The 13,315-nt window shown below is 43.6% G+C and overlaps 1 protein-coding gene across 1 annotated transcript in view; it reads right to left on the reverse strand.

Annotated features, from left to right (window-relative positions):
• msh3 (mutS homolog 3 (E. coli)) overlaps positions 1-13,315 on the reverse strand; it is a 265,620-nt gene that overhangs the window by 17,458 nt on the left and 234,847 nt on the right. Inside the window, exon 23 of the mRNA XM_072281028.1 lies at positions 2,781-2,955. Within this exon, the coding sequence (XP_072137129.1) occupies positions 2,781-2,955 (175 nt within the window). The remainder of the gene's footprint in view (positions 1-2,780; positions 2,956-13,315) is intronic.

A 13,315-nucleotide genomic window follows, 5' to 3' on the forward strand; every position in this document is an offset into this window, starting at 1 on the left:
CTGTCGCTGTGCTGTGTTCTGTGCTCTATATTAATAGGGACCAGGTCGAGGTATACAACACTATGAGGATAGATGGTAGGAATCATCTTCCCAGTCCAAAGGTGTATATGACTTTGGTTCCTGACCACCATGGTTGACTCAGAAGTGATCTACAAACGACTCCCTTCAGTTGTCACAGAAACGGACATTCAGAGTTGGCCTTGCCTACACCGACTAATGAGAAGCAAGGCGGCTCACATTCTGACATGTCAGTCCATGGCCTCCACTGAAGCTGTGACATGGCCACGCTCAGGCTGGAGGAGCAATACCTTGTATTCCATCTGGGTAGCCTCCAACCTGATGGTACGAACATCAATTTCACAAACTTCCAGTAATGTCCCCCCCACCACCCTTCACTACCCCCATTTCCATTTCCCCCCTCTCATCTCATCTCCTTACCTGCCCCTTCACCTCCCTCTGGTGCCCCTTCCACCTTCCCTTTCTTCCATGACCTTCTACCCTCTCCTGTCTGATCCCCCTTCTCCAGCCCTTTATCTCTTTCACCAATCAACTTCTCAGCTCTTTACTTCACCCCCCCCTCCCAGTTTCACTTATCACCTACCACCTTGTACTTCTTCCTGTCCTCCCCCCACCTTCTTACTCTGACTTCTCATCTTTTTTTCCAGTCCTGATGAAGGGTCTCAGCCTGAAATGGCAACTGTTTAGTCTTTTCCATAGATGCTGTCTGGCCTGCTGAGTTCCTCCAGCATTTTGTGTGTATTGCTCTTAACTACAAGATATTTTATATAAAAGAGATAGCAATGCTTAATGAATCCAAATTAAAACACAAATGGAAATAGATACACAGTTGTAAACATCAGAACGGAGATGAGGAGGAATTTCTTTGGCCAGAGGGAAGTGGTGAATCTGTGGAATTCATTGCCACAGACAAATGTGGAGGCTAATTCATTGAGTATACTTAAAAGTGGAGGTTGATAGGTTCTTGATTAATCAGGGCATCAAAGTTTATGGGGAGAAGGTCCATGAATGGGGTTGAGAGGGTTGATAAATCAGTCATGATCGATGGGCTTAACAGCTTAATTCTGTTCCTATGTTTTATGGTAAAAGAAATCTTTAAGTAAACAGGACAAGATAACATTATGTAGAAAAAAAAACATTACATTGATTTCTCTTTAAGTATGCTGGTGGAAGTCAGAAATGGGCCAACTGGTCCCTTGCTGTGAAATTATATAATTTGATCACCTTGTTTGTGGATGTGAACTTCTCACTATTCAGGACATTTACAAAGACAGGTGTGTAAAAAGGGCCTGAAGGATCATTGGGGACCCAAGTCACCCCAACCACAATCTATTCCAGCTGCTACCATCCGCCAAGCGGTACCGCAGCATAAAAGCCAGGACCAACAGGCTCCGGGCCAGCTTCTTCCACCAGGCCATCAGATTGCTTAACTCATGCTGACACAATTGTATTTCTATGCTATATTGACTATCCTGTTGTACATAATATTTATTATAAATCACTATAATTGCAAATTTGAACAGAGACGTAACGTAAAGATTTTTACTCCTCGTACATGAAGGATGTAAGTAATAAAGTTGATTCAATTCAGTTCAATTGTACTCCATCCCTCTTCACTGCCCCCCCCTCACATTCTTCCTTTCTTGTCCTGATGAAGGGCCATGGCCTGAAAGATCGACTATTTATTCCTCTCCTTAGATGTTGAGATCCTCCAGCATTTTGTGTGTGTTATTCTGGATTTCCAGTATCTGCAGAATCACTTACGTTTATACTTTTATGTTGGTTTTCACTTTCAGCCATCTGTCCCATTTAAGGTGAAGTGTGCAAACCAATGAAAGTAAAGTACAGCCGTATTGCTGTGTGGTGCTGATTGAATAGCAGATTGTTCATGAAAACCACACATTTCACTGCATGTTTGGAATTACACGTGATAAACACGAACGTTGAGATTACAAATGAAATTATGTAAAACTGAAAAAACATTGTTAATTTATTAGTGATAATATTACTTTGTGTGTTGTGTGTGTGTGAGTTGTAAGAGCTGTGTTGTTCACCTTGGTCCAGGGGAACGTTGTTTCCTTTGACAACATACATGTATACAGTTGAGTAACAATGAACTTGAACTTGAAAATAGTGTGGGAGTCACCAAAGCAACTCATAAATTACCACCAGTTTCAAGATTAAATAAACAGTTTTGTTTGTCAAATGCATAGCGAAAATGGACCGTAGGGACGGGGTCAAAACTCCAAATCAGTGTAAGAGTTTTAAAAGTTTAAGGATTAAAATAATTTGCACAGACAACTTTGTGGAGTTCTGTGAGCTACCTTTATCTTCCCACAATTGTGATTTATTTATTCATTTAATTGAGATTCGGCCCTTCCGGCTCGTTGAGCCGCACCGCCCAGCAACCCCTGATTTAACCCTTGTCTAATCATGGGACAACATACAATGACAAATCAACCTACTAAGCCGCCCGTCTTTGGACTGTGGGGGGAAACCGAAGCACCCGGGGGAAACCCACGCAGTCACGGGGAGAACGTACAAGACTCTCTACGGGCAGCGGCCGGAATCGTGTCCCCGGTCACTGGTACAGTAAAGCGTTGTGTTAACAGCTATGCACCATGCGGCCCAATGTCAAGGTCATTGTACTTCTCTGTATTCATCAAACTTGCCAGCTCTTTGGGTCAGTATTAAGGGTTAAAATAACCTTATGGAGTACTGTGCGCTACCATTTTCTTTCCACAATGTCAAGTTCATCGTACCTCTTCATATTCATCAAGCTTTCCAGCTCTTTGGATTTCCGAGTGGCTTTCTTTAACACTTCCTCAGGAACGTTGGCTAGTCTGGCAACGTTCAGGCCGTAGCTGCGAGCAGCAGCCCCCTCAGTCAGCTGATAGAGGAATGTGATCGATTCGACTTGCAGTTCCTCCACACGTCCTAAAGCATTAAAAGGGCACGTGTCAATTAATCCTCCCCTTGGCCAACAGCTCAAGCAGATGGCTGACATTAGAGTGAAATTAGACTTAGAGGAGAAAAATACTCCATGTATATGTGTACAATAAAAAGAAATAAAACCCTTTCCTCGACCACCATTCCTTATCGGAAGGTTTTTGACTAAACACTACACGTTTGCTTATATGCAAAGTGAACCCAGCCAGACTCCAACATCTTAGTGATCCATTTTGTCAGATTTTTTCCCACAGGATTTGTTTCTTCACATTTATTTTTATACTATACTTTAGTTAACCAACATTTTGCAATTCCATTTATCTTAATTATGCAACTGCTACAAGGGGAACTGTAATGATATTAGAAACTTCCAAAGCTAACCGCACATGCAAGGTGTCCTAATTGACCTTTTCAGACTGATGGGATGGTACATACACAGCATGGTGCATTCAATGTTTTTGTCTACACTATTCATGTCAGAGGAACATTGAAAGAGATCACAATCTAAGATCATAGAAACCCAAGATTATGTCTTGTTCTCATTGCTACCATCAGGAGGGAGGTACAGAAGCCTGAAGGCACAAACTCATCAATTCAGGAACAGCTTCTTCCCCTCTGCCATCCAATTTCTGAATGGAGATTGAATCCACGAACATTACCTCACTACTTTTTTTATTTCTATTTTTGCACTACTCATTTAATACATATACACATTTACTGTAATTCATGTTTTCATTATGTATTGCATTTACTGCGGCTGCAAAGACAAATTTCATGACATATGCAGTGAAATTAAACCTGATTCTGATTCACACTGCTTTCATGTATAAACACAAGCAAATAATGAACTATTCAGTCCAATGACCTTTCTTTGCTCTTTTACTTTAACCCTTTGATTGCAGTATTTTGTTTCTAACATTTTTACCTTTCCCTTTCTACAGCTAATTCCAAACATTTAATCCTTTTAAATAATTTAAATTCGTCCCGATTGATTAGGTTCCACGTTTTAAGGTTTAAAATAAAACTGGAAATCTGCAATAAAAACAAATGCAACAAACACTCACTGGGTCGGGCAGCAGCTGTGGAGAGACAAACAGTTCCATCATCTAAGGCTCAAAACCATTTATACGGTCATAGAACACTACAGCACAGAAACAGGCCTTTCAGCCCATCTAGTTTGTGCCAAACTATTATTATTCTGCCTAGTCCCATCAACCTGCACCTGGGCCATAGCACTCAATACCCCCTCCCATCCATGTACCTATCTAAATTTCTCTTACATGCTGAAATGGAACTCGCACCCATCATTTCCACTGGCAGCTTGTTCCACACACTCACAACTCGAGTTAAAAATTTCCCCCTCATGTTCCTCCTAAACATGCCACCTTTGACTCTTAACCCATAACCTATAGCTCCAGACCCTTAACCCATGACCTCTAGCTCTAACCTCAGTGGAAAAGGGCTGCTTACATTTACCCTATCATCTATACCCCACGTAACTTTGTACACCTCTTATTAAATCTCCCCTCATTTTCCTAAGGAATAAAGTCCTAACCTATTCAACCTTTCCCTATAAACCAAGTCCTCAAGTCCTGGCAACATCCTTGTAAATTCTCTCTCCACTCCTTCAATCTCATTGATAACTTTCCTGTGACCAGAACTGCATACAATATTCAAAATTAGCCCTCATCAGCATCTTATACAATTTCAACATAACATCCCAACTCCAGTGCTTAATACTTTGATTTATGAAGGCAATGTGCCAAAAGCTTTTTTTCAATGATCCTATCTACCTGTGACGGCACTTTCAATGAATTATGGACATATTCCTAGATTCTTCTGTTCTACTACACTCCTCAGTGCCCTACCTGTCATTGTGTAAGTCCTACCCTGGTTTGTCCTCCCAAAGTGCAAAACCTCACACGTCTGCATTAAATTCCACCTGCCATGTTTCAGCCCATTTCGCCAGCTGGTCCAAATCCCACTGCAAGCTCTGATAGCCTTCCTCACTGTCCACTACACCCCCAATCTTGGTGTCATCTGTAAATTTGCTGATCCAGTTTACTACACTATCATCCAGATCATTGCTATAGCTGACAAACAACAATAGGCCCAGCACTGATCTCTGTAGTACACACTAGTCACAGGCCTCTAGTCAAAGAACCAACCATCTAACTATCACTCTCTGGCTTCTCCCATGAAGCCAATGTCTAATCTAACTTACTACCTCATCTTAAATGCCACGCGACTGAACCTAGTTGACTAACCTCCAATGCAGGACCTTGCCCAAAGTTAATGCCTTGCCTTCATCAGCTTTCCTGGTAATTTCCTCAATAAACTCTACATTTTAGACATGACCTACCATGCACAAAGCCATATTGACTATCCTTAACCAGTCCCCGTTTATCCAATACTTAAATATCGGGTTCCTTAAAATACATTCCAATAATTCATCCACTACTGATGTTGGGTTCACTGTCCTATAATTTCTTGGCTTATTCTTAGAGCCTTTCTTAAATAGCGAACCACATTAGCGATCCTCCAATCCTCCTATACCTGTCATTAATGATAAATTAAATATCCCTGATAGGGCACTGCAATTTCTGCACTTGCCTCACACAGGGTCTGAGATGACACCTGGTCAAGCCCTGGGGATTTATCCACCATACTTTGCCTCAAGACAGCAAACACCTCCTCTTCTGTAATCTGTATAGGGTCCATGACCTCACTGTGTGTCTGTCTCCCAAGTAAATACAATAGCAAAGTAAATACAGATGCAATTGTCAGAACAATATTAAAGTTATTTTTTCATCATTTTTGAGGTTACTCTGAAATATCCATTTTACATGTAGTTTTATATACTTTGCACCAGATATTCATTCATAACTAACAAAGCATTATTCAAGTTCAAAGTAAATTTAGTATCAAACTACATATACGTCACAATATGCAGTTCCGAAATTCATTTTCTTGCGGGCATTCACAGTAAAACAAGAAACATAATAGTGTCAATGAAAGATCACACCCAACACGATGGGCAAACAACCAATGTGCAAAAGACAATAAACTACAAAAAGAAAAATAAGAAACAAGAAAAAAAACAATAAATAGTGAGAACATGAGATGGAGAGTAATTCACTCAAAATGATGGAGGAACTCAGCAGGTCAGGTAGCATCTTCGGAAAAGGATAAACAATCGATGTTTTAGGCCGAGACCCTTCTTCAGGACTGAGAAGGAAGGGAGAAGTAATAGGCAGGTGAGGTCAGAGATGGCATTCTGACCTTTTACTTATTCTCATCTGCTTATTACTTCCTCGTGGGTCCAGTCTTCCCTCCAATCAGATCCTCCTTCTCCAATCTTTGACCTTTCCCACCCATCTGGCTTCACCTGTAGACTTCAAGCCAGCGTCTTCCTCCCCCCCCACCCCCCACCTTTTCATTTCGGCATCTTCCCCCTTCCTTCTCAGTCCTGATGTTGCCATTTACTTTTACATTCCTATTTTTGCACCTAACCCCAGCAGACTGGAGCCCTGTAAGTATGTATCCAACTGCCTCTCCTCCTCCTGACTGGGAAAAACATCAATCCTCAGGCAAGAAGATTTGAAAGGCGGTGATCAGAATTTCTGCGACCTCCATTTTTCTCCACCAATGCAGGATACCTCTTCCCTGAAGTACTTCTTTCATTGCACTTTTTCTGTAGCTGCTACACTTTATTCTGAAATATATTATTGTTTTCCCTTGTTCTACCTCAATGCATTGTTGTTGTAGGTTAATCTGTACAGACAGTATGCAAGTCTGTAACAAGAGTACAACAATTTACCTCATTGAAATATGCAAAATACCTCATCAGCTTGGTAAAGTAGTTACGGAGAAAATGTTTCCCTTGGTGAAGGTGACTAGAATTACTGCTCACAATCTCAGGATGAGGGATAGACAATGTAGGGCTGAAATAAGGTGAGAGTTCTGTATTCAAAGTGTGTGAATCTCTGGAATTCTTTGCTGCAGAGGCTTATTGAGCACAGTCACTGATTGTTTTTGAAGCTAAGATTAAGAGACGTTTGGATATTAGAAGCATCAGGGGAACTGGGACAAATGTCCTGTTGAGGTGAAATGCTGTGGCTGCATCACAGCTTGGGGTGGAGGCAGCAAGGCCTTTAAACAGAAAAGCCTCTACAAAAAGTAGTGGATACAGCCCAGTCCATCATGGGTAAAGCCCTCCCTACCATTGAGCATATCTACATGAAGTGTTGGCGCAGGAAAGCAACATCCATCATCAAAGACCCCCAACCATCCAGGCAATGCTCTCTTTTGCTGCTGCCATCAGGAAAGCGGTACAGGAGCTCACACTGCCAGCTTCAGGAACAGTTATTGCTCCTCAACCATTAAGACTCTTAAACCAGAGGGGATAACTTCACTCACCCCATCACTGAACTGTTCCCACAGCCTAAGGACTTACTTTCAAGGATCCTTCACCTCATGTTCACAATATTTATTGCTTATTTACTTATTATTACTAATATTCTTTTCATATTTGTGCAGTTTGTAGTGTTTTCCAAATTTGTTGCTTGTTTGTCCTGTTGGGGGTGGTCTTCCATTGATTCTACTGTGTTTCTTGTATCGACTGTGAATGCCGGCAAGAAAATGAATCCCAGGGTGGTATATGGTGATATATGTGTACTTAAATAATAAGTTCACTCTGCACTTTGAACTCTAGCTCATTTGGTCCTCATCCAGCAACTACTCAATTCTAAAATTCTCCTCTGATGATCTCTTTCCACTTATCGTCATGCTTTAGAGCCATACAAGGGTGATCGTACTGACCGTCAGTGCACACTAGTGCTGCTGTTGCTTCTTGTGTTCTCATATTACATGTATAAAGAGCACTGTGTGTGTGTGTGTGTGTGTGTGTGTGTGTGTGTGTGTGTGTATGTATGTATGTGTGTGTATATATATATATATATATAGATACTCTGGCTCCTGAATCATAGTCATACTTTATTGATCTCGGGGGAAATTGGTTTTCGTTACAGTTGCACCATAAATAATTAAACAGTAATATGTAAATTATGCCAGGAAATAAGTCCAGGACCAGCCTATTGGCTCAGGGTGTCTGACCCTCCAAGGGAGGAGCTGTAAAGTTGATGGCCACAGGCAGGAATGACTTCCTATGACACTCTGTGTTGCATCTCGGTGGAATGAGTCTCTGGCTGAATGTACTCCTGTGCCCACCCAGTACATTATGTAGTGGATGGGAGACATTGTCCAAGATGGAATGCAAGAGTCCAGTTCCATCCCCACAACATCACTGGCCTCACGAATGAGTTTGTTGATTCTGTTGGTGTCTGCCACCCTCAGCCTGCTGCCCCAGCACACAACAGCAAACATAATCGCACTGGCCACCACAGACTCGTAGAACATCCTCAGCATCGTCCGGCAGATGTTAAAGGACCTCAGTCTCCTCAGGAAATAGAGACGGCTCTGACCCTTCTTGTAGACAGCCTCAGTGTTCTTTGACCAGTCCAGTTTATTGTCAATTCGTATCCCCAGGTATTTGCAATCCTCCACCATGTCCACACTGACCCCCTGGATGGAAACAGGGGTCACTGGTACATTAGCTCTCCTCAGGTCTACCACCAGCTCCTCAGTCTTTTTCACATTAAGCTGCAGATAATACTGCTCACACCATGTGACAAAGTTTCCTACCGTAGCCCTGTACTCAGCCTCATCTCCCTCGCTGATGCATCCAACTATGGCAGAGTCATCAGAAAACTTCTGAAGATGACAAGACTCTGTGCAGTAATTGAAGTCTGAGGTGTAAATGGTGAAGAGAACGGGAGATAAGACAGTCCCCTGTGGAGCCCCAGTGCTGCTGATCACTCTGTCGGGGACACAGTATTGCAAGCACACGTACTGTGGTCTGCCAGTCAGACAAACGAGAATCCATGACAAAAGAGAAGCCTTTGGATCCCAAACAAGAACTAAATGACCCTCACATTTCCAGTGCGCTCAGAGACCAAGTAGCATTGCTTCACAGCCAAGACAGAGGCTGGACTATTTCCACACTTGCAAGTAACCCTCAGTTTGGAGAAATGTTTAAAAAAATGTATATAGTAATAATTTTCTCTAATTATAAAATCTAAGGTTGACTTTTCTTTGCATGTACTGACATTTTGGAGTTTAGCTTAAATCAGCCTTCTGAGTCAAAAATAATTCCTGTTAAACTGTAGGCTGTTGCATTCCAAGATTAAATGGAGCCATGTCGAACTTGACTAATTCCAACCATATTATCTGCTGAAGGAGGTTTTACTAATCTATTTCTTCTGTCTATTACTGGATTATGTACGAAACTGTAGGCAAACATTTATTGCTTACAGCTGCAGTCTACTTTACTACTTAAGCCTCTGCGCTCAAGGGCCAGTCTCTCCGAAACTTGGAAAAGCACTCTGCACTCCCCATTCCCACTCCCCTGCACTGGCCAGCTCCTGCTTTCCCTGACGTTCCAAGCTGCTGGATTGGGAATGAAGCTGAGCTGGAATCAGCATAGGGAATTGCTGCTACGATTCTGGCTCACAGAGAAATAAAGGAGAGAGCGAAACAACAAAAAGGTAAGCTCTAACCATTATGAGACTATAAAACCATCCCCTAGTATGATAAGGTGAAGTCTTGGCCTCACAACCTACCTCGTTGTGACCTCACACATTATTGTCTCCCTGCAGTGTCACAGTCATAGTCATACTTTATTGATCCCGAGGGAAATTGTGTTTCGTTACAGTCGCACCAACCGAGAATAAATATAGCAACATAAAACTATAAATAATTAAATAATACGTAAATTATGCCAGATGGAAAGAAGTGCACTTTCTCTGTAAGTGTAACACTTTATTCTGCATTCTGATATGGTTTTTCCTTGCACTATTGTAACGGATTAAGTTTTGCCCTGTATCTCATGCCCCTGACCTCTCTCCATTGCACATCAATGGCCCTGCAACACAGACAGCGAACAGCACAAAGTTCCTTGCTGTGCTCATCAACCTGGACCCACAACGCCTCCTCATTAGTCAAGCAGCCACAGCAGCGTCTACCCTTCCTGAGGAGGTTGAGGCGTGTAAGGCTCTCCACCCCCATTCTAACAACCTTCTACAGGAGCACCTTCGGGAGTGTCCTGTCTGGCTGCATCAGTGTGTGGTACGGAAGCTGCAAGGCATCGGAACGCAAGACCCTGCAGAGGATAGTAACTGCCAAGGGGATCACTGGGATCTCCCACCACCCCATTTGTGACATTTACCGGGTGCGCTCTATATGAAGGGCCCAAAGCATTGTTGAGGATCCCTACCACCCCTCCCACAAACTCTCTGACCCACTATCATCGGGAAGGAGGTACAGAAGCAATCAGAACTAGGACTGCCAGACCGGGTGACAGCTTCTTCCCTCAGGCTGTGAGACTAATTAAGGGAGCTAGGGCTTTACTCTTTGGAGAGAAGGAGGATGAGAGGAGACATGATAGAGGTGTACAAGATAATAAGAGGAATAGATAGAGTGGATAGCCAGCGCCTCTTCCCCAGGGTACCACTGCTCAATACAAGAGGACATGGCTTTAAGGTAAGGGGTGGGAAGTTCAAGGGGGATATTAGAGGAAGGTTTTTTACTCAGAGAGTGGTTGGTGCGTGGAATGCACTGCCTGAGTCAGTGGTGGAGGCAGATACACTAGTGAAGTTTAAGAGACTACTAGACAGGTATATGGAGGAATTTAAGGTGGGGGGTTATATGGGAGGCAGGGTTTGAGGGTCGGCACAACATTGTGGGCCGAAGGGCCTGTACTGTGCTGTACTATTCTATGTTCTATGTTCTAATATCCTGCCACCACTGAGGTCTCGTCATTAGCACAGTGAGCTGTTTACTGTGCACTAAGTACACTTCGAATTATATTTTATTAACTTATTTGTGGTAATATTTTGTTTTATGTGCTGTGTTCGATATGTTTTGTGGGTGCACCGCTGTCTGGAGGAATGTTGCTCCGTTTGGTCGTATACATATTCAATCAGATGATAATAAACTTGAACTTGAACGTAGAAGATGGAGCCCACAATGCTGTGCTGAACTAATTCAATTATTTAATTTGCCCTGCACATCTCCTTTGAACTTTCTCCCTCTCACCTTAAATGCATGCCCTATTGTATTAGACATTTCAACCCGGGGGAAAATGATACTAACTGTCCACACTGTCTATGCCTCTCATAATCTTATAGACTGTAACACTTGGTTTAAGTCCTGTAACCACCAACTTCTCAAAGCCAATATGGAAAGAGGACATCCCACAACTAGGTAAATAATAACAGACTAGCTGCGGCTACAGCCAGCTCCTCCAGTCATCTGTCCGATCCCTGAGATGTACACAGGATGTTGTGGCCAAGCTCAGTGCCGAACTGCGCTCCTGAAATAACTCTGTTCACACTGGTTGTGCTTTTATACTTGTCACGATATATTTGGAGCAATTCCTTAGGCATCACATTCTGATTTTAAAATGAGAAGAAAGCATTATCATATTATACAAATGGGAAGAACAGCAAAAACATGTTCAAAGAACATTATTGGCATATTGCAGCTCCATCGTGGCACTGGCCTCCCCTGCTTCGAGGACATTTTCCAAGGTGAAACCTCAGAAAGTTGGCATCCATCATGCCAACTTCTCAATCACTACCATCAGGGCATGCCCTCTTCTCAATCACTACCACCAAGGAGGAGGTACAGGAGCCTGAAGACACACACAATGTTTTAGGAACAGCTTCTTCCCCTCCGCCATCAGATTCCTGAATGGCCCATGGACACAAACTCACTCTTTTTACCCACTCACAACAGCAGCTACCAGGCAGTGCCCAGACTAGCCCCAGCACAGGGCTCGCACCTCCCCCCCCCCACACTCCGCTGCGACGGTTGCCACTGCGCGCTCATGGGCCGTCGCAGCGGAATGAGGGTGGAAGACGAGCTAGTCAAGCCCACTGGCTCTCTAACAGATGGTCCGAAGGTCCCTTCCAACCCAGCCCACTGACTCCCGGCTCCGGACCCCCAACCACCAGCGCTGGCAATCACCATCTCCCACCGGACAGACGGAGTTTGTCAGCCGCGGTTGACAGCTCATCTAGGAGAGGAAGACGCTAATCTCACACCTCCGCTGCCTCTCGGCTATACCACTCATAGGGAAGGCTTTGGTTGTAAATCCTGAGGGAAAAAAATCCAGAGCTGAGGTCCCTAAGGCAGTCCTACATCAAATTCAAGACAAACTGGCAACTCCTGTGATGCTGCTGGTGCCAAGCATATTGATCTCTGCCATTCCTTTGGATTCATCAGCTATGTGGAGAGGGGGAGCCTGCTGCACAGGCAATAGCTTGCCCTCCATATCACACTGCGTATCAACTTCCCACGGAGCATTGACGCTGTTCAGGAGAGGACATGCTTCCTTCACCTCATGGTGTTGGCACAATACAGGAAGCAGCAGTTACACGTTATACACACAGAATGCTGGAGAAACTCAGCAGGCCAGGCAGCATCTACAGAAAAAAGTAAATAGTCGACATTTCGGGCCGAGATGCTGACTGTTTACCTTTATTCCACAGATGCTGCCTGACCTGCTAAGTTCCTCCAGCATGTTGTGTGTGCTGCTTTGGATTTCCAGCATCTGTAGATTTTCTTCTGTTTGTGAGCTACTGGTTATAAGCAAACACACTCAATTGATGTCGGGCCAAGGATTGCTTCTGATAGTGGGAGAGATTCTCGGTTCTCACTGGACAACTACCATCCTCCTTAAACTGGGCACCCCCTAGTCAAACAGGTGCTACTCCGCCATGGTCTGCCTTCCTCACTGGGTGCACGGGGAATAGGTGTCAACTGAACTGCAGACTTAAAATGCCGCACCAGGCAAGACAACACAATGAAAGAGATTTCTTTGTTCTTTCTTCGGAGAGCTGTTGTGTCTTACCCATTTTGAGTTGAAGCAATGCAGTTATGTTTTTTTTTTAGGTATTCGCCTGAACTGCAATGTTATATTCCACCCCCCCAAACCCCCCCAAGCCACTTGCTCTCTTGAAAGATGCATCCATCATTAAGGACCCTCACCAACCAGGGCAAGCCCTCTCCTCATCACCTCCTCTCATCACTCATGAGGAGGTGCAGTATCCACCCTCTCCCAGCCACCTGGCTTCACCTATCAACTCCTTCCCCTTCCCCTCCCCCCCCACCTTGTTATTCAATCTTCTCAGCCTGAAAGATCGACTGTTTAAACAAAAACACAAGCATTGAGTTTTCCTCTATCTATCAGGAATTCTTCTGTGCAATATTAGATCTGCTTCTTCCT

This window comes from Mobula birostris, chromosome 17 (assembly GCF_030028105.1).
Source record: "Mobula birostris isolate sMobBir1 chromosome 17, sMobBir1.hap1, whole genome shotgun sequence".
Classification (NCBI taxonomy): Eukaryota; Metazoa; Chordata; class Chondrichthyes; order Myliobatiformes; family Myliobatidae; genus Mobula; species Mobula birostris.